We start from the raw sequence: 27,704 nt of genomic DNA on the forward strand, positions 1-27,704 counted from the left end.
AAACCCTTGAAGTGTATAAGGAATTAAGAAAGAACTTAAAGAAGAAATTAGAAGGACAAAAGGGATCATTAAAAGTTAATAGCAAACAGGATTAAGAAGAATCCCAAACATTTTATACATACATATATAATACAAGAGGGTAGCCAGGGAAAGGGTTGGCCCACTTAAGGAAAAAGGAAGGAATCTATGGATGGAGCCAGAAGAGGTAAGTGAAGTCATAAACGAATACTTTGTGTCAGTATGCACCAAGGAAAAAGAATTGATGGAGAATGATCTCAGCGAAGGGAGTGTTGAGTTTCTAAGCCAAGTTGGTATTAAAAAGGAAGAGGTTTTGTGAGTCTTAGAAAGTATTAAAGTAGATAGGTCCTTGAGTCCTGGTGAGATCTATCTCAGTATATTGAGGAAGGCAAGAGAACAAATTGCTGGAGCATTGCTGGCCACAGGTGAGGTTCCAGAGGACTAGAGAATAGCCAATGTTGTCCCATTGTTTAAGAAGGGTAGCAGGGATAATCCTGGAAACTCCAGGTCTGTGAATCTCATGTCAATGGTAGGGAAATTATTGGAAAAGATTCTCAGGGATGAGATCTATACACATTTAGAAGCAAATGGACTTATTAGTGATGGACAACGTTTTGTGCAGAGATGTTGTGCCTCACTACCTTGATCAAATTTTCTGAGGAGGTGACAAAGATGATTGATCAGGGAAAAGCAGTTAGTGCTGTGAAAATGGATTTCAGTAAAGCCTTTACCAAGGTCCCTCCTGGCAGACTGGTACAAAAGGTGAAGTCACATGGTATCAGGGGTTAGCTGGCAAGATAGATGCAGAACTGGCTTAGTCACAAAAGACAGAGGATAGCGGTGGAAGGATGCTTTTTGGAATGGAGGGTTGTGACAATGGTGTCCCAGTGCTGGGACCTCTGCTGTTCGTATCTACCTAAATGATTTGAAGGAAAACATAGTTGGTCTAATTAGTAAGTTTGCAGATGATACAAAGATTGATGGAGTTGCAATGGTAAGGAGGATTGTCAGAGGACACTACAGAGTACAGATCAGTTGGAGAAATGGGTAGAAATAGTTCTGTTCGCCGAGCTAAGAATCTGTATTGCAGACGTTTCGTCCCCTGTCTAGGTGACATCCTCAGTGCGTGGGAGCCTCCTGTGAAGCGCTTCTGTGATTTTTCCTCGGGCATTTGTAGTGGTTTGAATCTGCCGCTTCCGGTTGTCAGTTCCAGCTGTCCACTGTAGTGGTTGGTATATTGGGTAGTAGTAGTCCACTAGGACTCATAACAGCACACAAACCAACAGCCACTCTCAGACAACAACTCACCAGAACGAAGGACCCGATACCCAGCATGAGCAAAACCAATGTAGTGTACAAAACCCCATGTAAGGACTGCACACAACAATACATAGGACAAACAGGAAGACAGCTAACGATCCACATCCATGAACACCAACTAGCCATGAAACGACACGACCAGCTATCCTTAGTAGCCACACACGCAGATGACAAGCAACATGAGTTTGACTGGGACAACACTACTACTATAGGACAAGCCAAACAGAGAACAGCCAGGGAATTCCTAGAGGCATGGCACTCATCCGCAGATTCAATCAATAAGCACATCGACCTGGACCCAATAAACCGACCACTGCAGCAGACAGCTGGAACTGACAACCGGAAGCGGCAGATTCAAACCATTACAAATGCCGGAGGAAAGATCACAGAAGCGCTTCACAGGAGGGTCCCAAGCACTGAGGATGTCACCTAGACAGGGGACGAAACGTCTGCAACATAAATTCCCAGCTCGGCGAACAGAACCACAATAACGAGCACCTGAGCTACAAATCTTCTCACAAACTTTAAATGGGTAGAAAATTGTCAAATGGTGTTTAATCCAGACAAATGTGAGCTGATGCATTTTGGAAGGTCAAGTACGGGTGGAAATTATACAGTGAATGGCAGAACCCTTAAGAGTAGGATCTGGATGTACAGGTCCACAGATCACTGAAGGTGACAGCACAGGTAGATAAGGTAGTAAAAAAGGCTTATGGCATGTTTACCTTCATTGGAAGGGGCACTGAGTATAAGGATAGACAAGTTATGTTGAAGCTTATAGAACTTTAGTTAGATCATACTACAATTCACTACAATTCTGAACAGAGTACTACCAGAAGCATATGGATGCTTTGGAGAGAGTACAGAAAAGGTTTACCAGAATGTTGCCTGGTATGGGGGATTTTAGGTGTGAAGAAATTTTGGATAGAATGGATATGTTTTCGCTGAAACACAGGAGGTTGAGGGGCAACCTAATGGAAGTTTATAAATCATGAATGGTATGGATAGAGTGGAAAGTATGAGGCTTTTTCCCAGGGTGGAGGAGTCCATTACAGGGCACAGGTTCAAGGTGCAAGGGGAGAAGTTTAAAAGAGATGTGTGATGCAAATTTTTCATTCAAATGGCGATCAGTGCCTGAAACACATTGCAGACGAGGCAATGGAAGCAGACACAATAGCAACATTCAAGAAGCACCTGGATGAATACATGAATAGGAAGGGATGAGAGTGATATGGAACCTATAAGTGAAGACAGTTTTAATAAAGAAGGGCAAAATGTGGTGCCACAGGCCTGGAGGGCTAAATAGCCTGTTTCTGAGCTGTATTGTTCTTAGTTCATTCTTTGTTCTTTATTAATGGATTTGAAATGTTTTCCAATGACAAAATCTGCATTTTAGTCATCGGGCCATTCTCAAAGCAATGCAGGTACTGTCTACGATAACCCCCACCTGGGGGAGGCCAATGCTGATGGAAAGTCCCACTGCCTGACTCTCTTCGTCATGGGGCAAGGATACAAAAAAATGTGGTTTGGAAAATATGCTGCCATTTATATCCTGGGTGCACTTGTGGGTCAAAGATTTGCAAGGAGGTCAATGTTATGCCTCAATAACGAGTTATGCAATATATAAACATATTCAAATGGATCAATGGGCTGAAGAGTCTCACATGGAGTTTAATTTGGATAAATGTGAGGTGTTGCAAACAAAGACAAGACATTTAAAATTAACATCGGGCCTTTGCAAATGTTGAAAATGTGTTGCTGGAAAAGCGCAGCAGGTCAGGCAGCATCCAAGGAGCAGGAGAATCGACGTTTCGGGCATGAGCCCTTCTTCAGGAATGGAGGGAGGAAGAGAGCTTCTTCAAGGAAGGCATTCTTGCAAGAGGATTTGCAGTAAGTTAAAATCTTCGAGGAGGAAGTAAGGACTGCAGATGCTGGAGATTAGAGCTGAAAATGTGTTGCTGGAAAAGCGCAGCAGGTCAGGCAGCATCCAAGGAACAGGGGAATCGATGTTTAGGGCTTGATTCCTGAAGAAGGGCTCATGCCCGAAATGTCGATTCTGCTGCTCCTTGGATGCTGCCTGACCTGCTGCGCTTTTCCAGTAACACATTTTCAGCTCTAATCTCCAGCATCTGCAGTCCTTACTTTCTCCTTTGCAAGTGTTGCAGAACAAAGCACCCTCAGGGTTCACCTGTTGAGTTCATTAATGTGTAAGCACTATGGCAGGGTCTAGGATATCCAACACAGGTTTTGTAAAAAAATAATTTGTTTGTTACGCCTGTCATTGGCTAGGGCAGCATGTATTGCCCACCCATAATTGCCCAGAGGCAGCTAAGAGATAACCACATTGCTGTGGGTTTGCAGTCCCATGGAGGTAACAAAAGCAGATGTATGTCCCTAAATGACAGTAGGGAACCAGATGGGCTTTTCCAACAATTAGTAATGGTTTCATGATCGCCATTTGTCCCTTTTTCCAGGTTTTTACTGAATTCAAGTTCCACTTTGTGCCTTGGTGGGATTCAATCCCAGATCCCCAGCACATTACCTGGGTCTCTGGATTAATATAGTCTAGTGATAATACCACTGGTCTATTGTCATGTCCAAAATTGATGATCTCATATAATTTGAACAGTAGATTAGATTAGACTTACAGTGTGGAAACAGGCCCTTCGGCCCAACAAGTCCACACCGACCCGCCGAAGCGCAACCCACCCATACCCCTACATTTATCCCTTACCTAACACTACGGGCAATTTAGCATGGCCAATTCACCTGACCCGCACATCTTTGGACTGTGGGAGGAAACCGGAGCACCCGGAGGAAACCCACGCAGACACGGGGAGAACGTGCAAACTCCACACAGTCAGTCGCCTGAGTCGGGAATTGAACCCGGGTCTACAGGCGCTGTGAGGCAGCAGTGCTAACCACTGTGCCACCGTGCCGCCCAGTAATGGAATGAAAACATTTTCCAATGACAAAATCTACATTTTAGTAATAGGGCAACTTTCAAAGCAATGGGGGTACAGTCTACATCAACCCACACCTGGGGGGATTCCAGTGATGATGGAAAATTCCACTGCCTGAACTGCTTGGCTTTCATTGTCATGGGGCAAGAATATGACAGAATGAGTCCTAGAAAAACCGTTACTATTTGCACACTGGGTGCACTTGTGGGTCAAAGATTGCAAGATGCCACATGGGTTTCTACTTGCTCCTTGAAACAAATCACCGGCATAAAAACTAAGGGCAGCTATGACTTTGAAGGTTTTAGGATGGGATTGCCATCCAATTCTTCTGAGCCCAGGTCCTGCACCAATAAATGACACTGTTTGGTGATATTAACCCAGAGCATCCCTAATGTGTGCCTGCAACATTTTTCCAAGATCAGTGGAAAATGACAACAGAGCCTGTAAATGGTGCTCCTCATTTGACACACTGTTTAGCAGCCACTGGAGGTTGTAGTTTTTGTTGGGCTTATTGTAACACTGTAATTGCTCTCTCATCCTACATCGTCTCTGCATTTGATGCTATACCACCAGAATTCAACATGAATCGATGTCCATGTCAAATGCTTGAGCTGGTAATCTGTGGGAAATGTCAGAAAGCCAACACAATTTCCAATCATGGTAGTCTGTGCTTGCTCATTAATTACCATAAAGTCCATGTTATGTCCTGACACTGTGTGATATGGACACTTTACAAAGCCAACCAGTCGCTAGGTTTGCTATTTTACAGGAGTTGTAACTGTAGGGATCAAATCAAATGAGACTTTCAGATGGGGATGATGACAGTCGGGCATTAGGACCCCGAGGGAGCAGATGCGCGGAGGCTGCTGGGTGAGTGTGTATTGGGTTGCAGAGAGAGAGAGATGGCAGCTGTAGCATCAGGAGCATCCATCTGTTAAACACAGGAGCAGCGCAGGCACTGGCCCTGCATCCTTCACCCTCAACGGGAAGGAGGCACAATCTTCCCGTCGAAAACAGGGTCTTTTGGGCTCGCCTCCGGGTGGCTTCTTGGTTTCCTTCAGGCGAGGGATGGAGCACATCAGAACCCCGAAGGTAAAAGCTCAACATGCCCCTGGCATCATCACTGCTGCGCTGTTATTGTGGGAGTCGTGGCATTTGTTATTTTGACCTTGTCTTCAGTGAGGTTTTGGATTTGCACACCTTTTGTTTTTGAAATATGCTTGGATTTCACCCTTCATGTCCATAGAATACAAATAGATATTATTAAACAAAATCTGTAAAAAATCGTACAGTTTAATTCCAAATACATAACATAGTCTCTGGGATAGCTTTAAAGGATTAATTGTCTCCTTAAAAAGGTAAACTCCTTTTAAATTCCAAATTCACTGATCTATATCTATATGCCATTCTATCTAAAATCCATGAAGGAAAATTTGCTCGTTCATTATGAAGCTGTATTTTGTTAGGTTAAGGCTAGAACAAGAATGGGACTATTTTCCCCTGTTGCTTTTGAGGAAAGAAAATAGGAAGCTGCTTACTCAATAATAATGTTTGAAATAACCAATATCTTTATCAATTTCATATGCAAATAAAGTATTAAAAATAATGTTAAAGTTTCAAATGATACTGATTAGGATATCAATGAAAATATACAGTTAATATTACCATCTTCAATAATATGTGCTATTTTTCTGGACTGTTTGGTCAGTTTAAGAGATATGTCTGTTGGTGGGTAGTGTCTAGCACATGTGGAGGCTTGGGAAATCCAGAGGACTGGAATACATGATGTGCATATGACTGCAAATGTCAGTGGTGGCAGGTCAGTGGAAGGGAAGAGAAGCCCAAAAATAATGATTCTCTACCTCTGTCAGGGATGGAATGGAGTGTTTCCTTGGGACGGATCATAAGAAATGGGAATAACATGGAAGGATTGGATGAAATGATGGAATTGGTTAAATGTGACAAAGTAACAGGGGCAACAATTTGAGGAAACTTATTCTTTAACTTATTCTTATTTTTATTAATTTGTACCGACCATGATTCCCTACAACAAAAAAAGAAATTGCTGGAAAAGCTCAGCAGGTCTGGCAGCAACTGTGAAGAGAAATCAGAGTTAATGTTTCGGGCCTGGTGACCCTTCCTCACAACTGCCTGACCTGCTGAGTTTTTCTAGCAATTTCTGGTTTTGTTTCTGATTTCCAGCATTTGCAGTTCTTTTGGTTTTTATGAAGATTCTCTAGATTTGATTGGAAACGTTTTAGAAAAGTTGTCAGATATGTATGAAAAAATTCACCAGCATTGATTCAATAGATGAAGATGATAGCCTATACTTATACTCAAAAGAGATATTACACAACTACATTCAAATGGGATTTCATCATCTAAGTCTAGATGTAAGGAAGGAATTGTTGTAACATTGCTATGAAATTTGAATTCCATAATTATGGAACAAAATTGATAATTTTAGCATCCAAAAACTATAATATCCATTATGTGGGGGTGCTGGTGTTGGACTGGGGTGAACAAAGTTAAAAATCAGACAACATCAAGTTATAGTCCAACAGTTTTATTTGGAAGTACTAGCTTTCAGAGCACAGCTACCTGATGAAGGAGCAGCGCTCCGAAAGCTAGTACTTCCAAATAAACCTGTTGGACTATAACCTGTGGTGTTGTGTGATTTTTAAAATTATGATAGGCAGATTATAAGGAAATATATGTTAATTCCTTAAATAATATTGAGAACCATCAAATGTAAACCTATCTTTTCAACTCAGGAAACAGTTTCCAATTAGATTTTCATTTTCAATCACTACAAAGAAATCAAATGCTTAAATACTTAATGACATTTGTATTTATAGCTCTAGATTTGTTTTTTTAACATGAACAGTTTTATGTAGCTTTTTCTAGATTGAGATGTTTTGATTCAGTTGAAGCTTTTGATCAAAGAGTAACGAGAAATCTTGAACGGAAAGAAGAATTGATGCACTTCATTGCAAATGCTTTGAACTTCTGTATTGGTCGTGTACCATTATGTAGTCAGTACAACTCCATCTGGTCTCCTGATGAATTTTATATTTATCATCAGAATTTCTGCTTTGGGGTCCTGTAAAGGTAGCAAAGACATTATTGCTTCCACCAGCAGAATGGTGCCTCTTGATGAAGAGTTAACACTTTATACTTTATTTTGGTTATGATAGTGTTTGTATTTTATCATTTCCCACTATTTCTATCACATCCCTAATTGTATGTCTAACAGCAAAAAGCCAATGCTTTATTAATTCCTCAAATTGATTAACACATGCCAGTATACTCAGTGACAGTTCATTGATGCCTTTTCAGGCCTCATTCTTTTTAAAAAAGATAAAACTATTACTTTGTTGTCATATCAGCACAGGATAGTCATTTTATTTATGTGATTACCTATTATAACATAAATGTATTCCAAAAAATATTGATAGCTACAGGAATGTTCATTGGAGCGTATTCTTTTGCTCTAAAAAACATCAGAGGTGAGGGAGATTTGATATGTGTGAATAAAGCAAGAAATGTACAGCCTTGTGAATAGCCTATTGAAATTAAATAAATTAGATGGTACTATGCTTATAATTATATTCTTAGGTCAGGTAAGGCTCTTGTATTACAGTGATAGTGTACTGACCAGCTGAACTACAAGGCCTAGGTTGAAGACCCATCCGCTCCAAAGTTGTGTAATAACATCTCTGAACAGGGAGATATAGAAAATATCTTTCTCGTTCTATAAGACCATTGACAAACCACAACCATAGAGTCATAGAAATGTACAGCACAGAAACAGACCCTTCAGTCCAACCCATCCATGTTGACCAGATATCCCAATCCCATCTCGTCCCACCTGCCAGCACCCAGTCCATATCCCTCCAAACCCTTCCTATTCATATAACCATCCAAATGCCTTTAAATATTGCAATTGTACTCACCTCCACCACTTCCTCTGGCAGCTCATTCTATACATGTACCACCCTCTGCGTGAAAAAGTTGCCCCTTAGGTCTCTTTTATATCTTTTCCCTCTCACCCTAAACCTATGCCCTCTAGTTCTGGACTCCCCCGTCTCAGGAAAAACACTTTGCCTATTTATCCTATAATTTTGTAGACCTCTATAAGGTCACCCGGCAGCCTCTGATGATCAAAAGGAAAATAGCCCCAGCCTGTTCAGCTTCTCCCTATAGCTCAAATTCTCCAACCCTGGCAACATCCTTGTAAATCGTTCCTGTAAAAAGTTTCACAACATCTTTCCGATAGGAAGGAGACCAGAATTGCACGCTATATTTCAACAGTGGCCTAATCAATATCCTGTACAGCCGCAACATTACCTCCCAACTCCTGTACTCAATACTCTGACCAATAAAGGAAAGCAGACCAAACATCTTCTTCACTATCCTATCTACCTGTGACTCCACTTTCAAGGAGCTATGAACCTGCACTCCAAGGTCTCTTTGTTCAATAATACTTACCAGGACCTTACCATTAAGTGTATAAGTCCTGCTAAGAATTGCTTTCCCAAAATGCAGCACCTCGCATTTATCTGAATTAAACTCCATCTGCCACTTCTCAGCCTATTGGCCCATCAGATCAAGATCCCGTTGTAATCTGCCGTAACCTTCTTCGTGTAAACTACACCTTCAATTTTGATGTTGAACCTTGTTGAACGCATGATGTTGAACCATGGGGAACCTTGTTGAACGCCTTACTGAAGTCCATATAGATCACATCTACTGTTCTGCCCTCATCAATCCTCTTTGTTACTTCTTCAAAAAGCTCTTCTGTCTGGAACGATAAGAGCAGCAGATACATGGGAACATCACTACCAGCAAGGTCCCCTCCATTCTCATTCCCCATTCAGACTTGGAATATATGGCCATTTTCTCAGTGTTTTATTTTTTTCCAGATTAAAATCCTGGAACTCCCACCCAAATACCACAATAAATGGACTGCAGCAGTTCAAGAAGACAGCTCACCATCACATTCTCAAGTCGTAAATGCTAGCCAGACCAGCACCCCCTATTCCACACCCCCCCCCCACCCCATGCTGGTGAATAAAAATGTGAAGCAGTTTGATGACTCATTCTCTATATCAGGATGTGTTAGAAGCATTGAAAACTGAGGTTATGATTCAGGCTGTTGTTCATAAGCTGATGGTAGTAGAATCATAGAACAATGGATGCCACAGTGTGTGGTTATTTAACCAATATGCCTATGCCGACGGAAATAAAAAGAGCTATCCAGTCCAATTTCACCTTCTAGATTTGTGTCCATGGCAGAGTAAGTTGGGAAAACTCAAGCTCACATTCAAATGTTGTTTGGATGCCTTGAGGATTTTTGGCTTGGCTACCCTTTCAAGCTGAGAATTCCATATTCCAAAATCTTGTGCTTTAAAGAAGTCCTTAACTTCCCCCTATTCTGTTCACTAATTGATGCGCCCTTGTTTCTAACTTCCCTGTGAACAAAATTTAAGTGACGTGGCTCATGGTATTCTGCAACTAATTTTGATTGCCTTAGGTAGCTGGAAGGAGTGCAGAAAAGTTTCCAAAGTTTATCGTCCATATCTATTTGCTTGTGGCTTTTAAGAATTTATTACTTGCCTCTCTAAATGCTGCTAGTAGGTGTGGAAAATTGGAGGTTATTGTATTTAATTCTAAAATAGCTGATGAAAAAGGTTTGAGCCAGCACTTTTGTCATTTTCATATATTTGGCTAATGCTTTGCTTATTTCATCGTAATACAAGTTCAGTGTGACTTCATTTCTCTTGTAAATTGGATAGTGGAGAATATAACTTGGTTATATATGTATATAACTCCTATTCTTTTAAATAGTGCTTATGGTTCAGATAAAAGTAACTTGGGAGAATCACACGAGTTAATCTGCTTTTTACAAGTTACCAGGTATCTATTCCATAAAACTTCATCTGTGTCCGAATGTGATATTTTACATTTATATTTATAAAAGTAATCTTCATGGCGGATGTCTGGATTACTTCCATCAGGACTAAATTTTCAAGTAAAGATGCTAATTACATTGATCAGGAACTCAATAGGCTCACCCTATAAATACAGTGGCTCCAACAGCAGGTCAGAGGGTAAGAATACTGTAACAAATAACTCACCTTCTGACTCCCCAAAGATGTTCGCAGTCTACAAGGTACGAGTCAGAAGTGTGATGGAATACTCCTGATTTACCTGGATGAGTGCAGCTCCACTGACATCCAGAATAAAGTAGCCCATTTATTGGTACCACATCACAAACATCCATTACCAATGCTCAGTAACAGCAGTGTGTACTATCTACACATTGCGGTACAGTTACAACGTTTAAAAGACATTTGGATAGATACATGAATTGGAAAGGTTTGAAGGGATGTGGGTCAGGAGCAGACAGGTGGGACTAGTTTAGTTTAGGATAATGTTTGGCATGGATTGGTCGGACCGAAGGGTCTTTATCTGTGCTGTACGAGTCTATGACTCTATATTGTATTCTCACCAATATCCATAGCAGGGTGTGATCACTTTACAATGAATGTTAGTTGTGTCATTTTCTCTCCTTTGGCATGGGGCACTGGCAATCAACTAACTTGTCAGAGGTCAGAGGTTGAAACTGTAACTTATGTATGGCAGTGTTTGAAGAGGATCAAGATGGTAAACACTACACCTGCAACTAATTCTATTAAAATGAAAAATTAACTTGCTCATTCTTTATCTCCTTTTGATTTAAGTGTAAAGTTAAAATGCCTTATATGTACAATAAAATGAATTTTCTGAAACCCTTCAGAAACCTTTTGACATTTGTGATAAGGTGCTTGACAATTGCAAATCTTTCCTTCTAATTTAGTTTAATGTTAGGATATTGATTTTATTGGTGATTGTTTACCTTGTATAACTATTGAATGCAGGGACCGACGTGCACGCTTATCTACTTAGTTTCTTATCTGGTTTTATTAATGAATCAGTACCTTTCTGTATTTGTCACACACTTCCCCATGATTTAACAGCTGTGCATTGTAAAAATGTTTTATTTTCCTTTTTTATTTTGAAAGTAGGTCCTGAGATTAAACGGTGCAATAGGAACATGTGAGCATTCTAAGTATTTGTTTAAAATTCTTCTCGAGCGGAGTTTCAGAAAGTTCCTTCTTCCTGCTCCAAGCCCATTTTTAAGCCTGCTTTGAATTCCCACTCTCCATTTTCTTCCTGACTTATGCAAACTTCCCTCTGTTTTCTCTGTGTATGTCCTGGGAATGTGTCCTCTCTTCCATGACTGTGCTGGTCACCTGTAAGTATTCTTTTATGATGCCCTGCAGAGCTGGGATAATTAGTGCAAATTACATTGTTTCATTCAGATCATATTAAGAATTACTTGTTCAAAGAGACGCTAAAGAAGCATGCAGTATAAGTAGATATTGTTAGAATTCTTGTTTAAGATCTGATAAAGAGACACTAAAAATCCAATGCAATCTTATGTATATATTTGCACCAGATAATCTGAGTCTGTCAGAACATTCCATGCAGTTTTTGTTGTATTACAGGGTGTGTTCCAGAGGGCAGTAGCTTTTTGTGGCTATCATCAGGAACAGTTAGAAATTTATACAGTGCAGATTTTGTTAGTTGCTATGCTCAGAGGATATCTTTGATAACTCAGAAATAATAGTGTAATATTAAATAGTGTAATATTCAAGTAATAAATCTGGAATAAAATGCTAGTCTTACTAATGACAAACATGAATGTTCTAAATAAGAGGATTAGAAGATTATTATGGTTTGGGACCAAATTTAGAGTGAAATGGAGAAGGTCATGTGATCTCTTCTGAAATCTGCCTTACAATAAGTTTGGGTGGTTTGATCATCAGAAGGCATAGAGTGCTTTACTGGGATGAAAATGCAAGGTTGGACACTTGGACATAATGATATCAGCCTCTGTGTTAAGAGTGGAGATTTTGTGTTTAATTTTCACCAAGCTGGAAGGAGTTCACATCTTAACCAAGAAGAACATTGGAATCTCAAATCTGGAAGTCCTGTCCCAGAATATAACTGGCAGCCACCATTCTCAATGAAGTTACATGGGTGAAAGGGAATATTTGACACATCCATAATGCAGTGGCATATTTAAAAGTGAAGTTGCCTTCACATAGAAGTGATTTTGTCATGAGGTTTTTGAAGCATGACTTGTGTAGGTTTTACAAATTTGAATAAAAGGTCTAAACCCGTTAGATCTTTGGCGCGAACAGACATGAATGTGCATAAAAAAAAGGATGGATATGTTGAACTGTCAAGTTATTTAAATCCCCTTCTCTTTACGTTTTGAAGAAAACTCAGCCTGTATTAGAAAAAAGAAGTGTTTTCAATTTTAATAGGTGTTAGTTGAAATAAGTCTGAGAGCTTATAATCAGGGATTTTCAATTTCACACTTGATTGACAGTCCTAATAGTTATAAAAGGATTAGTTTCTTCCATGTGGGACTAAACAGTGCTCCGCTTCACCTGATGAAGGGACTATTCTCCGAAAGCTTGTGATATCAAATAAACCTGTTGGACTCTAACCTGGTGTCATGTGACTTCAGACTTTGTCTGGAGTCATGTTTTTTCCTATCTCAGAAGAACAAGTTTCAACTTTTAAGCCACTATGGGCTACTCCTGACCCTCCTGTTGTTTCTTTGGGGGTGGAGGGGGATGTGGTGGTGCAGTCTGATTCCAGTTGGCAAAATGTAAAAGTGGCCTAGGATTGGCAATCATACTCAGACCAAAGAAGTTTGAATGAAACCCAAAATGAAGCAAAATTCTATTGTTGGCTTTAAAGGTTGGTATGAAGCAAGTATGCCGTTTGACCTAGTTTCTAGTGAGCATAAATTCATGTCACATCTGAAAATATCATCTAAAGACAACATAACAGTGACTAGTGTGGGAAACAGAAAAATTACACTGGTGCAGAAAGGGATTGTGGGCCTGACAGTTTGTTGGAACTGTGTAAGAAGTGCTTTATCCTGTGCTTCGCTTGTAATGTAGTGGTCATGGACAGATCAATTCTTGTCTAGAAAAAATATTGAAATCTATTTTCTTCAGTATTAATGTTTCTCATTTGTGATATGCACTAAGCATTGCAATGCTCTGCTCTACAAATGAGATGATATCTGCTCAAAACAAAACCCTTCTTGGTTCCCTATGTAAGAATAACAACACTTGCACTTAAAGCTAAACTCTTTATTGATTATATTTATTATCCTTTGTTTGAAGCTGGGATTTCTTTTGTTGTATTGTAATGGGGTTTTATGCTATTTACAACTTTATTTGCCATTAATGTTGGGTAATAAAACAGATGATGTTTTTGGGGAACTGTTTAAACATTTGCACTTCAAAAGTTAAAAGCTTAGCTATATTCGAAAACAACACTGATTATCACATAGCATGGTTGTGCTTCACAAATAACTAACTAACTAAGATTTATTGTGCTTCCAAAATTTTGTTTTGTATTGAATCCAATCTGTCAATCCACAAGTTGAGAAGACCCTATTGGGTCACAGAAGTAACTACACCAATTCTTCTTTTGCTTGCTCTGGATGACCATATATGTTGGTGACCTGCTTTCAGGGTTTCATCTGTGTGCCAACTGATTCTTCTACATTATCGTATCATGTACTCCCTCTTCCCGCTAAAATGTACATACCAAGATATCATCAGGATGGTGGGAAAGGTTCACAGTGTCTGTCTGGATGTATCACTACTTGGTGTGACAACTGTATCATTCACGATCGGAAATGGTTACAGAGAGTGGTGAACTTGGCCCGGACAATCACAGAAACATAAGTGAGGACTGCAGATGCTGGAGATCAGTGTCTAGATTAGAGTAGTGCTGGGAAAGCACAGCAGGTCAGGCAGCATCCGAAGAGCAGGCCAACCTCTCGTATATAGAATCCATTTATCAGGCCCGCTGTCGAGGAAAGGCCGCCAGCATTCTCAAATTTCCATCCCACCCTGGCAATGTTTTTCAAAACCTCCATCATCGGAGAGATGGTACAGAAACCTGAACACATGCACCAGCCAGTTTTGCACCAGTTTCTACCCTACTGTTATTAGAATACTGAATGGACTCACAAACTCTTAACATTTGCCGTACCTGTGTTTTGTTTTTATCACTGTTTACCTATTATTTACTATTTATGCTACTTAAGTCTGTGATCTGCTTGTATTGCTCAAAAGACAAAGCTTTTCACCGTGCCTTGGTATACGTGGCAATAAATTCAATTCAATTCAATTCAATTCAGTGTTTTCTGATTTGCTGTAACATGGTAGACCAGTGTAAAACTATATCTTTTGAAGTTTGATGGAATGTGCCATCAAATATTTCTTATTACAGTGAATTTTAAAAAGATGTACTATTTTCCATGATTAGCAAAGTCAAACCATAGAAAAAAGGGAAAATTTCTGTGCTCTAATTATAAAAATTGTAGATATGTTTATGAGTAACAAATAAAATTACTTTTATTAAGTAGGAGTGCAAACCAATTGATATTATAAATAAGTAGTTTAAGTTGACGTTTTACTTTCTATGTTTGTAATATCAAAAACCAAAGACCTGACATCTCAGTATATATTTATATCATGTCCAGGATAGACAGCCTTGCTTAATATTGAGCCACTATTGGCACATCATGGGCTTCCTGCCAACTGAAAAGATGAATGATTCTGTGAGAAATTGACTACTATAGTAGCACAGTACCACCATATGCATTTCCCACCCTTCCCATTAAAATATCATAGGGATGTTGGGAAAGAATTCTTCCTTTGTCTCTGGGTGTTGGTTCTAAGTCCATTGAAACGCAGATTGGCTTCAAGCTGAAACATCAGAAAGTGTTCCTGAAAAGGAACAGAAGCTATTTTCTCTTCCCAAGTTAGCCAAGGAAGAATATGATTGAAGGTGGAGATGCCCTATCTCTAACCTCTTCAAATGCAAAATAAAAATATTGTTAGCAGTCTGTTTGAGTGGCTGCAGACCAGCTGAAGCCAGATAACCAACGCCATGGATGTTGATGAGCAGAAAATGAATCTGCTCCCTTAGTTTTAAAATGATGTGTGACTACAGCAGCCACATCTGGGTGTTCTGTGCCGGATAGTCCACCTCTGATATCTACTGAAAAATGATGGGTACCAAGCTTTTTCCAAGCCCTTTGGCCCGTACAAGGATGGTTGCTGATAAATAGAGGCTATCTGTGCCAACCTTAGCTCATGTCCGCTCAGAAATCTGTCCATGTTTTGATAAGGGCCATTGTGGAGCAAATCATTAGGCTTCTAAAGATGAGAGTCCAGTGCCTGGGCTGTTCAGGTGGGACCATACAGTACGGCCACTTTGTTTTCTGCATCATTATGATGTGCTGTGCCATCTATAATCAGAAATCACAATTGGGAAATGTGTTGGATGAGGAGGAAATGCAGGAGAGACAGGAATCCTCTGTGGTGGAGGATAAGAGTGATTATCCTGTTATGGCTTGCAGATGCCGGTGTTGGACTGGGGTGTACAAAGTTAAAAATCACACTACACCAGGTTATAGTCTAACAGGTTTAATTGGAAGCACACTAGCTTTCGGAGCGACGCTCCTTCATCACCTGAAGGATTCAAACTTGTATGTATTGGAATCTCCATACATTAACATGCAGGACTCTATTTGTTGCAGAATGAAAGAGCATCTACACATGCAAGACCTGTTTCAAATCAATAATGTAGATAACAACCATTCGCTGGCTCATTTCTCAGAGCAATGCCTTGATTGCAGTCTCATTAAACATTATTTACTGGTATACTCTCCATTGCAATGCCTCTACCAATCAATCCACTTGCCAAGGAATCGGCACTCTCCCCTCATGCAGTATAAGTATTGTTTATTTTTCCTCAAATTGACAAATTGCAAATTGTCCAGATGAGTGCAAGCTGAAAAATTGACTAAATGTGTAATGTTTCAGCAATACTGTAGTTAATTACATTTTTTTGTACCAAATTGGCATAAACTATAAATGCTACATTGTTCTATTGATAAGGATGACATTGTAAAGTGGTGATTTGGAGATGCCGGTGTTGGACTGGGGTGTACAAAGTTAAAAGTCACGCAACACCAGGTTATAGCCCAACAGGTTTAATCAGAAGCACACTAGCTTTTGGAGCGCCGAACGCTAGTGTGCTTCCAATTAAACCGTTGGACTATAACCTGGTGTTGCATGATTTTTAACAAAGTAAAGTGTCTTTATTTGAATGAAGACTAACAGTGGGATTCACTTATACAGTTTGTATTCTTTAAAGGTCTTCTAGGATTGCTGAAAGTTGCTGGTTGCTAGTTAACTTTTCAATTGTAACTCTGGTTCAACAGCTATATATTTTTTCTTTTCATGCATTTACTTTTGTTTATGTTTGTAGGTTGAAAATGTTCGCATGCTGGATCGCGTATCATCAAAGAAGGCATCAGTTGGTTCACTATATCTGACAGCAACACATTTGATTTTTGTGGAGAATTTGTCTGACTCTCGGAAAGAAACATGGGTAGGTTATATTTAGTTATTGAAGAACTGAGTGGCTATTTGAAAGTTTACTCTATTGCTTTGATGGTAGATACTTGTGTGTTTTGTGAGATGTTGCATTGCATGTGATCATATTGTTCACTTACATTATTATTAAGCTGTCTTAGAATAAGGGGAAATATGCCAGTGGTATCTACCTGACAATGTGGAAAATTGCTCAGGTATGCCCTATACATAAGAACAACAAAAGTCTACCACAGCCATCTATTGCACCATCAGTCTACTCTTGGTTATCAGTAGAGTGATGGATGGGGGTTCTATTAAGCAGCATTTGCTTAGCAATAATCTGTTCATTTTCACTAGGGTCACTTGGCTCTTGATGTCAATACAGCTTTGTTTCAAGCATTACCTGGTCTAGCTTACATGTGGCATCAGATGCACAACAATGTAGTTAATTGCTGTCTGGGCAATTAGGAATGGGCAATAGATGTTGGCATTGCTGGTAATGCCCTTATCCCATGAATGAATAAAAAATTTAAAAAAACAAAAGACCAAATCTTTAATGGAGAGGTTAGACTGACTGTCTTCACAGGAAGGCTACATTTGACTGAAAGTGGCATCAGGATCCTGAGGAAATTTGGAATCAGTGGGAATTGGGACAAACTCTGTGCTGGTTGGAGGCATCCTTTGGTGCAAAGGAAGTTGGTTGTGAAGTTGAAGGTCAGTCATTGTCGCTCATCTCCAGGACATCTCTACAAATGTTCCTCAGGGAAGTGTTTTAGGCCCAATAATCTTCAGCTGCTTCATCAATGACCTTTCTGTTGGACTTGAAATGTTAATTCTGTTTCTCTCTCTGCAGAGGTTGCCAGATCTGCTGAGTTTCTGCAGCAGTTTGAGATTTTCTTTTGTTTCTTAGTTCCTGAGGCAAAATGTATACTTCTATCTGTACCCTATGATGATTTAACCAGGAGATGTTTTACAAATTTATTTTCTGCTCTCGCTAGATACTTCACAGTCAGATTTGTGCTGTGGAAAAGCAAGCAACTACTGCAACAGGCTGTCCCCTGCTTATTCGCTGCAAGAACTTCCAGGTTATCCAGTTTATCATTTCACAAGAAAGAGACTGCCATGATATTTACATTTCATTAATTCGTTTATCACGTCCAGGTACGTTTTCTAGTTAATCGGCTTGATTTGAATAGAAACTGTGATGCTAAATACACAACTTTGTTGTACTTTATCAATGCCTGAATCAAGATTGTAAAGGAACGCCTCCGGGTGACTAAAGTAGTTAGGAAATAACAAGAAAAGGAGAATGAGTTAATACTTTGACCTCGAATTTCCTCAGTATCTGTGCAGAGCAGAAATGTGTAAACAAAAATGAAGCCACATATGCAGGTGAAAAGATCACAGAATTACATGTGCAAGGAACTTATTCTCCATTCTTCTCAATCTTTTATAAGCACGTATTGATCTTACTGCCTGAACATATTTTTATTCATAAAAGAATTAAAATAATGTTTTATTGTCACATGTACTCAAGTGGAGGGATACATGAGTACAGTGAAAAGTGTACAAAGTTGCCAATCCCAGCACTCTCTTAGGTACAAAATCACAATATCTTAGATGCAAAACTAGAAAAATAAAGAAATAAGTTAAAAAAATTCAACATTACAGTTCTTCTTAGAATTAGTCTCATCCCTAAATTATTGAGCTGGGGAGAAGGTAGCAAAGAATACAATAGGTGAATGGGGTAGGATGGAGGTGATAGGTCAGAGAGGAGGGTGGGGGAAGGTAGCAAAGAGTACAATAGGTGAATGGGGGTGGGGATGGAGGTGATAGGTCAGAGGGGAGGGTGGAGCGGTAGGTGGGAAGGGAGATTGACAGGTAGGACAGGTCATGAGGACAGTGCAGAGCTGGAAGTTAGGAACTGGGTAAGGTAGGGGGGGAGGAGGGGAAATGGGGAAACTGGTGATGTCTACACTGCCGTGGGGTTCCGAGACGGAAGATGAGGCGTTCTTCCTCCAGACATTGGATGGTGAGGGAGTGGCGATGGAGGAGGCCCAGGACCTGCATGTCCTCGGCAGAGTGGGAGGGGGAGTTGAAATGTTGGGCCACAGGGTGGTGGGGTTGATGATCTGAGTTTCTACATTTTCTGTATCCTAATGCATAGATTATGTTTGAACTTTGCTATTTTAATATTTGTCCATATTCAATGAGATTTGAATATAACTTGACATCAGTGACATGGACATGTCCACATTTTAAAGTCTAATCACTTTGGATTCATGGAAGTTGAGCATTAGGGTGAATATTCTGGGGCAGATTTTGCATAAAGTTGCCATTCTTTGAGAGAGTATGAGAACATTTTGGAGCAATATCTGATTCAGTGAAGCTCCGCCACATTTTTGCTGTTTGTGGCAGTTTCTTGTGTCTACTTACATTAGAGGAAGAGACAGGATGAGCAAGGTGCCAACATTCCTCAGGAATTCTGCCACTTCATTTTTCTTTGTGTGGTATTGCTTTCCATTCAAAAAAATATTTATTTTCATTTATGGGATGTTGCTGACTAGACCGGTACATTTTCCTTCATTCCAAATTACACTTAAGAAGGTGGTAGTGAACTGCTTTCTTGAACTGCAGCAGGCCATGTGTTATAGCGACTTGTGCAGCCTGTGTTGTGAAGGTGAGAGTTCCAGGATTGTAACCCAACGACAGTGAAGAGACAGTTAACTTGTTCCAAGCCAGCATTAGGTTTGGTTTGGAGAATAAATTACAGGTGGTGGTGTTTCTGTGCATCTGTTCCCCTTGTCCTTTTTTTGGTGGAAGACACTGTGGGTTTGGAAGGTGCCTTGTTGCTTTTGTAGCCACTGTATTTAATTGGCAAGTCCAGTGAGTTTCTGGTCAATGATAATTCTCAGGATATCGATGGTGGAGCATTCATTGATGGTTACACGATTGAATATCAGTTCAGGGTTGGATTAGCCCTCATCCTAACCTATCTTTTAGTGGGGGTGGCTATTGCTTGGACTTATGGCAAGAACGTTATTTGCTGCTTGAATATTATCCAGATCTTGTTGCATTTGAACATGGATTTGTTGAGTATCTGAGGACTTGTGAATAATACTGAACAGTGGTGAACATCTCCACTTCTGACTTCTATGATGTTGTGAAACTCATTGTTCAGGCTGTTGAAGGTAGTTTAGTCACAGCTATTATCCTGAGCAATTACTGCAGGGATATAGAGTTGGGATGACTGACATCCAAGAACTCCAAAGATATGCACATTAGATGAATTGGCAATGCTAAATTGCTCATAGTATTCAGGGATGTGTAGATTAGGTGCATTGGTCAGGGATGAATATAGGGTAGGGGAATGGATCTGAGTGGGTTACTCTTCAGAGGGTTGGTGTGGACTTGTTGACCAAAGGGCCTGTTTCTGCACTGTAGGGATTCTATTCTATTCGAACTACAACCAGAACTGTGCCAAAGAAGAGTCTGTGGTCAGGAAACGTTAACTCTCTTTCTCTCTCTCTACGGATGCTGCATACATTTTGTCTTTTATTTCAGATTCCCAACATCTGTGGTATTTTGCTTTTACTTACTGTTCTGGTAATGATGGAATCAGGGATACTCCAGCCCATGAAGTTACAGATTGTGTTTGAATACAGTCCTACAGCTGCTTCTGATGGTATAGAATAAATGCCCAGTCTTAGCTAAAAGTGTTCCACAGTTCATCCTTTTTAGCATGGTAGTATCCTCCATCACATTGTGTGGCACTGTTCTCATTGTGAAGGACTACACGGTGGTCACTGCTTCTGATACCATCTGTCACAGGTTGCTGCGGACAAGGACACCTAGATTATTCCTTACTGTTTGATCCCTTAACAGAGTTAACATTTTGAGTCTGGTATGATTCTTCAGTTCACAAGAGTAGTACCAGACTTTAAACAATATCTTACTTCTCTCTTCACAGATGCTGCCAGACTTGTTGAGTTTCACTAGTATGTTCTGTGTTTGTTTCAAATTTCTAGTATTGGTGGAATTTCACTGCTATTTTAGTGAACTAATTGGGTTTTTATGACAATCTATTTTGATGTCTTACATGGTCATCATTCCACTGAACCTTTTAATTCCAGGTCATGGTGGGGGTTGAGCCCATGTCCACAGCATTTCAGCTTGGGATTCTAGTCTAGTGACATTTTTAATACAACATAATATGACTCTCTCTAGTATTCCACCAGAAACATTGAGGTCCCTTTTTCTCCATGGAACCATTAATAAGTCTTTTTAGATTCAGAATGATCTCTCATATTTCTAGCATCTTATACTTTTACATATCAGGATTTGCAGCATTTTTGTTCTTTTCCTTACACTTTTCAATGGACTGTAATTTCAAGACTTGCATAGTATTGAAGAATAATGTGTGAAAACATAGCTAATAACATAGCTTCATGTTTTCAGATACTTTTACGATATTTGTTTAACAGTATCTTGAAGAATATTGTTTTAATGATTGCATGACAATCACTTTCCCAAGGTCATTTGGGAATGAACAATAAATGAAGGCTTTGGCAGTGATGAACACATTCCATAAGTAAAAATAAGAAAAAGCTGTGTTTGCTGGTAGGGTCTTTCATGTGTCTGTTTATAATTAGTATCATTGCTGCAATGTACGTGGGGGGCAGTGGACGCTGATGTGATAATCTAAATGTGATTTCAATGGAATACTAAGTACACAATTGAAACCTTTGTATTCATAGTCTGCAGAATGTGACCTTTATTTTATCTCTAGACAAATTGGTATGTTTGCTTAATTCTTAATGTCTGGCATTTTGAGCACATTGCAAATCTTAATGTTTTCTATGTTCCTAGATCTTTTGATTGCATTGGAATCCTTCTGTATGCAGTAAGTTGGGAAAATAGAGTTGCATATATCAAAACAGGACAGTTGCACCATTGCTTACTATTTATAGAGCAAATTTCATGGCTACTATCAAGAAGTGCTACATGTTTATATAGGTGTTTTGATCGTAAGTCTGTGGATCTGTCTTATCTGGATGAGCATTGTAATCACATTGTTCTCTGCAATGTGTTTCACATTTCTAAAGCTGTATTCTAACTGATTCTTAAGCAAATGAAGTTTCCAACACATCGCATTCTTCTCTAACATTTTCCTTGTGATGTTAAAATAGTTCAGTATAACACCACAGAATTCATTGGGTTATGTCCCAACAAGGCAGCCCCACAGGCATATTTCTAAACATGAAAAAGTCTTCGGGATGGGTATGTTGTTGTGATAAAGGAGTAAAATTTCAAGACAAGAAGGTGACACAATGTTTCAAGCTTCAGCATGTTTGCTGATTATAGGACATATACCATTGATAAGTATATATTTACAGACCTTCTCAAGAGGTCATAATTGGTTTTGGTCAATAGTTATGATACATATAGGAGAAGATAAGAATGAGAGCTTGCCTTGACAAGACTATTGCTTTTTCTTGCTACGTATTTTGCCTACTAAAAATGTACTTTTTATAAATTACCATGCATTCAGTGTTGCACTCTAGTTGGCCTAACAATTATGCTGAAAGGTAAAAAGGCAAGCTAGATGAACAGTGGCAAATGAATTTATAGTAATTGCTCTGTCCTTGTGAAATTTTCAGTTAAGTATGAAGAATTATATTGCTTCTCGTTTAACCCGAAACAAGAAGGGAATGAAAGAGAACGCGGCTGGAATCTTACTGATCTCAAGGCTGAATACAAACGTATGGGTGTTCCTAATAACTTATGGCAAGTTTCACATGCAAATAGAGACTATGGGGTAAGTTTAGAAATAGAAATGATCAGATATCTGACATGTTCTTCCATTCTGACATTCCATCTCCACTAGCTGGATGTTTCAAATTGTTTGGCATATTAAATTTAGCAGCCATACAGACGAATCTTTAAATGAAGCGAGAAACCATTGTCAGTTCAGTAGAATTAAATCTTTTTGTGGAAAATCCATTGTACTCTATCACTTAATGCCATCTTTTTGTTTGATTTCTCTGAAAAAATTTAGATTTAGTGAGTTGAAAAAAAAGTGAAATATTGCAGCTATACAGAAAAAAGATGCATTCTCAAAGCTTTTCACCTTGCATGCATCAGGACAATTGCTAGAATACTAATTGAAGTGGAATACCAACATTTATACTACATGATAGGAGAGTGATTGGTTGGCAAGTGGACTCTGATGAGTACAGGTGTGAAGATGCCATGTCAGGCTTTGTTGAAATTTTAAACTGGCAAGTTGACTGTGATTGATCAGAGCATTGCCATGAGAAATGAACTACTTATTTTGTTGAGTTGAAACAGATGATGTATGTACATATTTCTTGTATCTGCAAAGAACAGGGCCTGTGTATGAATATAAGTAGCTTCCAGTATGTACAGCTTCCAATATGCCACACTGCAAGGCAAGCTGACAATCCTAAATTAGTGATCAGTGTAACTCCTCACACACTCAGGATTATTGAGCAAATGTTGTCTAGTTGCACAGTCACAACTAATATTGGACACTGTTGTAGATTTTGCAAGCATTGCATAGTTAGGTGTGGTCAGTACCTTGCTTGTGTCAAACAATGCATAGTCCTGCCACTACTGGGATTAACCCAGCTATAAGTGAGCCTGCAAACTAACGGGAAAAAAATATATGCCCATTTGACTTGTGGTTCAGCTGAGTTTAGGGGCTTGATTGGAGGCACTAATTGATGATAGAAGTCACGTACATAAGGTAAGGGATAGTGACAGAAGCCATACCCTTTTCGATTCCCATAACCCCCGGTTATGCTCATGGCATTGGTCTAAGAATTAGTCATGCCTCAGGATGGATTAACTGTGATTTAATTTGTTTAAAACTGTAAAACATATTGTAAGTTAAATAATTTAGTCTAAATTAAGAGCACAGAAATACATGAATATTGTTTTGATCTCTGGAGTATAAATGCATACAATATCCGAGCATCATGTATTTCATTGAATCTAAAAGGTCTTTTACTGGCTCTGAATTTTTTTTTAAACCATGAGTTCCATGTCCCAAATTAAGACAAATACACAAAGTCGGAGGAATTTCCCAAGGCTGGTAGGTGATTCGAGCACTACATGAAAAATTGTCGACACCTGAGCTGATGCTTAAGACCAAGTTACAATGGATCTTTTGCCAATCAGATCGTTCAACGTCCCTTGACAGGAGATGAAACTGGATTCAGTTTCAGAAGAAAAACTGAGTTCAGTGTGTATGCTGCCTGTGTCCTCAACCAGACTGTCTGGCCAGATGGGTTTGCAGCCTTATATATTCAAACCACCCGGAGCCCTTAAAGCTGAAATATTATAAAGGCAAAGGTTACTCATGCAATGTAACCCACCACACTAATTACCATTTCTGACCTTCCTTCTTCACTGACAGCATTTTGTTGGTAGCAGTGAAGCCTTCCTGCATAGTGCTACTGTACATTAGAGCTGTTGGCCTCTGGTTGAGAACTCTTGGCAAGTGTATTTCCCAAAGGAAACTGATTGATTGGAGGAGGTCTGTGATGCAATGGGAAGAGGCTTTCAGACCCATTCCCCTACCCTATATTTACCCCTGACTAAAGCACCTAACACTATGGGCAATTTAGCATGGCCAATTCACCTAACCCGCACATCTTTGGACTGTGGGAGGAAACTGGAGCACTTGGAGGAATCTCCACACAGACCTGGGGAGAATGTGCAAACTCCACACAGGCAGTTGCCCAAGGCTGGAATCGAACCTGGGTCCCTGGCGTCGTGAGGCAGCAGTGCTAACCACTGAGCCACCGTGCCACCCTTATGTGTCACTCATATTTAATTCAAGAATTTCAATGGCATTTGGTGATATTTTAATTTGTTTTTATTGATGCACTTATTCCTAAAGAGTTTTAAAAACATTTTGTCGAACATGGATGAAGGGTTAAGCCTGAAAAGTCAACCGTTTTGCTCCCCAAATGCTGCCTGACATGCTGTGCTTTATCCAGTGCAACACTTTATCGACTCTGACTTCTCCAGCATCTGCAATCCTCACTATCTCCTATTGATAATCATTTGATTATGTAGGGTTACGACAGTGGCATCATCTGCTTAATTTTTAATTTCTAGTTATTGTTTCCTCTATCGCAGGTTTGTGACACATACCCTACAGAGTTGTATGTACCAAAGTCAGTTTCGACACCAGTTATAGTCGGCAGTTCCAAATTCAGGAGCAGAGGTCGCTTTCCTGTTCTCTGTTATTTTTGCCAGGACAACAATGTATGTACAATCACTCAAAATTTAAACTTTTAAAAAAGATTATGTTGTTTTGATCAAATGCTAATTTTCTCTGGCTATTACATGCTAGAAACTCTTGAATAATGTTGAGAACTTTAACACAGTTGTGTATAAGTATTGGGAGTAAAGAAAAGGATTAGGAATACATGCTCAATGCAAAATATTAAAGGGAGTGCTGAACTGAGACATCTAGAATTCTAAAAACCTGAGTGCAAACAGCTAGTTATGAGTCTTCTAAATGAATCCATAGAATGCAAGAGTAAAGAAATAATAATTCCATATCATATTGGTTGATCCTTTGGATGCCTTCGATAGAAAGGATTTTAATGACATAAGGAGCATACCACATAGATGCATGTGCAGTGGGCTAAATTACATCCAAATGTGAACATCTGTGTCCATTTCTCAGTTCTCATTTCATGTGGAACCAATTTTCACAAGCAGTAATTCAGTTTGTCATGCATGACTGTTTAATTAGATCAAAAAATAAAGATCAGGATGTGTCCTGTTTATTGGTCATAGCCAAAACCATTTTTGAGCTAGCCACTGAAATATGTGCAAGGATACACAGATTAACATGCTGCTTGTTCTTCTTCTTATCATTACCTTCCTATGTTTGGAAGACATTTTGATAATTACAGGATGACCCAAAATTGAAATATATTTTGGTGATTGTTTGTATGGGAAAAAGTTTCAATTTTTAATTTGGTGGAAGATGAAAACATTTTAATAAAAGAGGTTGAATAATTTATTGTGAAACAAATGTCTCTGGTTTTTCTTCCTTTCTTTGTCCAGGCTGCTATTTGTAGAAGCAGTCAACCTCTATCTGGTTTCAGTGCTCGTTGCCTTGAAGATGAACAGATGCTTCAGGCCATCAGGAAGTCAAATCCCGGAAGTGATTTCTTATATGTTGTTGATACTCGACCAAAGGTAAAGAGCCATAACTGTCACAGCAAAGCAATCTGTCACTAATTTTGTGCTTTAATACTTTCCTAATATAATACACTTGTTTGAGGAAGTAAGTCCCAAATCTTGCACATCAAGAAAATCCCAAATATATTTCTTAGCCTGTGTTGAGTTATCAAATCTTTGATGGGTGGTGTAGGTACTGTCCAATTGGCTTTGGCTGTTCTGATGAGGAATGGAAAAATTACCAGGGCTGTTACCAAGTGTGCAACTCTGTCTACTATCAATATCCACAGAGCCTGATCTGGAAGCGAAATTGGACCATTTATTGAAATTTAATTCAGTGAGCTTATGAGTAGCTGATCATTAGAAAGAGAAAATGTAAAATCAGAATTGCTTTCTTTGTCAAAAACATTCTATAAATAACCCAGTACTGCATTTTATAGCAAAACAAAAGCAATTTTGCACCCAGAGGGGGAAAAATGCAGTTAAAAACATGGTATTTTGATATGAACCTACTGGGCATAGTGGAGCTCTATTTTGAGGTATGTGATATGAGTTGGACTTGTATGTTGTAATTGGCAATTTTTGCTGGTTATTTCCTTCCGGGAATATTTTAATTTTGTTAGTCTAAATATTTTCATAATTTTTTTTTCAAGTCTATTTTTAGCTTTATAGACATGAATAAACCAAAACATTTGAAGTGTGCCACAGGCATCAGCAGCATTTATAGATCAATGCCTAATAATTTAAACTGTATGTCAAAGGAACATAATGGACCAGACCAGTTATGAACTATACGTAACAACCAATTTAGTGATGTTATGATCATATATTTACATTGTTTCAAAGAATTGTGACTCAGCTGGTTCTCACGATGTTAAAACAATGGAAGGAAGAATTTCCATTCATGGATGTTCAAAATACTTCACAGGCAAGAACATATGTTTAAATTGTAACCACTATTTTAATGTAGGGAATGTGGTGACAAATGTAGCCAAGTCCCACAAACCACAGCGAAATAGATTGTCAGTCAATTTGTGTCAGCAATGTTGGCTGGGTGGTATCAGGAGTTCTTTGAATAGTGCTATGGGATCTTTTGTATCTGCTATTAAATATGAAAGATTGCTTCTCGGATGATGCATTATTGTACTTACTTTGAAGTATTAGATTATATACTTACTTCTGAAATGCAGCTTGAGCTGACAACTTTGTGACTTAGACATGAAACGTTGATATTTCCTTTATGCAAAACAGAGAAACTTCGATTATCTGAATATTAATAATCTGAATTTCGGATTATCCAAAGAAAATGTCAAGGTCCCGATAGAAACATTACATCAAAGAGGTGTTTCACCACTGATTGTGTCTTTTGTTTACAATGATTAAAAGTGAACCCGGCTTACTGAAATGCTGCAGGAGTGGGAGGGGTGGTGGTGGGTGGTGGTGATGGTGGTGTCCGGGAGACTTCAGCAGTGTTACAGGGCCCTTACATACAAGTGTGTGTCTGCTCAGAAATAAGCCCTGAGACAGAAAGAGGGAGCAAGGTAGGCACAATGAGGAAAAAGGAAACTTCAGAAAACTCTGAGCCCCACAGGAGAGGCGTTGAATCAATTAACTGAATAATCAATTATCCAAACTAAATACTGCC

General features: G+C 39.2%; 1 protein-coding gene across 1 annotated transcript in view; it reads left to right on the forward strand.

Annotated features, from left to right (window-relative positions):
* Nucleotides 1-5,317: 5,317 nt before the first annotated feature.
* Nucleotides 5,318-27,704, forward strand: part of mtmr7b (myotubularin related protein 7b) — an 82,730-nt gene continuing 60,343 nt past the window's right edge. The window contains exons 1-6 of the mRNA XM_060830554.1: nt 5,318-5,393; nt 16,725-16,847; nt 17,830-17,992; nt 22,492-22,649; nt 25,001-25,129; nt 25,943-26,077. Of these exons, the coding sequence (XP_060686537.1) occupies nt 5,370-5,393; nt 16,725-16,847; nt 17,830-17,992; nt 22,492-22,649; nt 25,001-25,129; nt 25,943-26,077 (732 nt within the window). The 5' untranslated portion in view covers nt 5,318-5,369. The remainder of the gene's footprint in view (nt 5,394-16,724; nt 16,848-17,829; nt 17,993-22,491; nt 22,650-25,000; nt 25,130-25,942; nt 26,078-27,704) is intronic.

This window comes from Hemiscyllium ocellatum, chromosome 1 (genome assembly GCF_020745735.1).
Source record: "Hemiscyllium ocellatum isolate sHemOce1 chromosome 1, sHemOce1.pat.X.cur, whole genome shotgun sequence".
Taxonomy (NCBI): Eukaryota; Metazoa; Chordata; class Chondrichthyes; order Orectolobiformes; family Hemiscylliidae; genus Hemiscyllium; species Hemiscyllium ocellatum.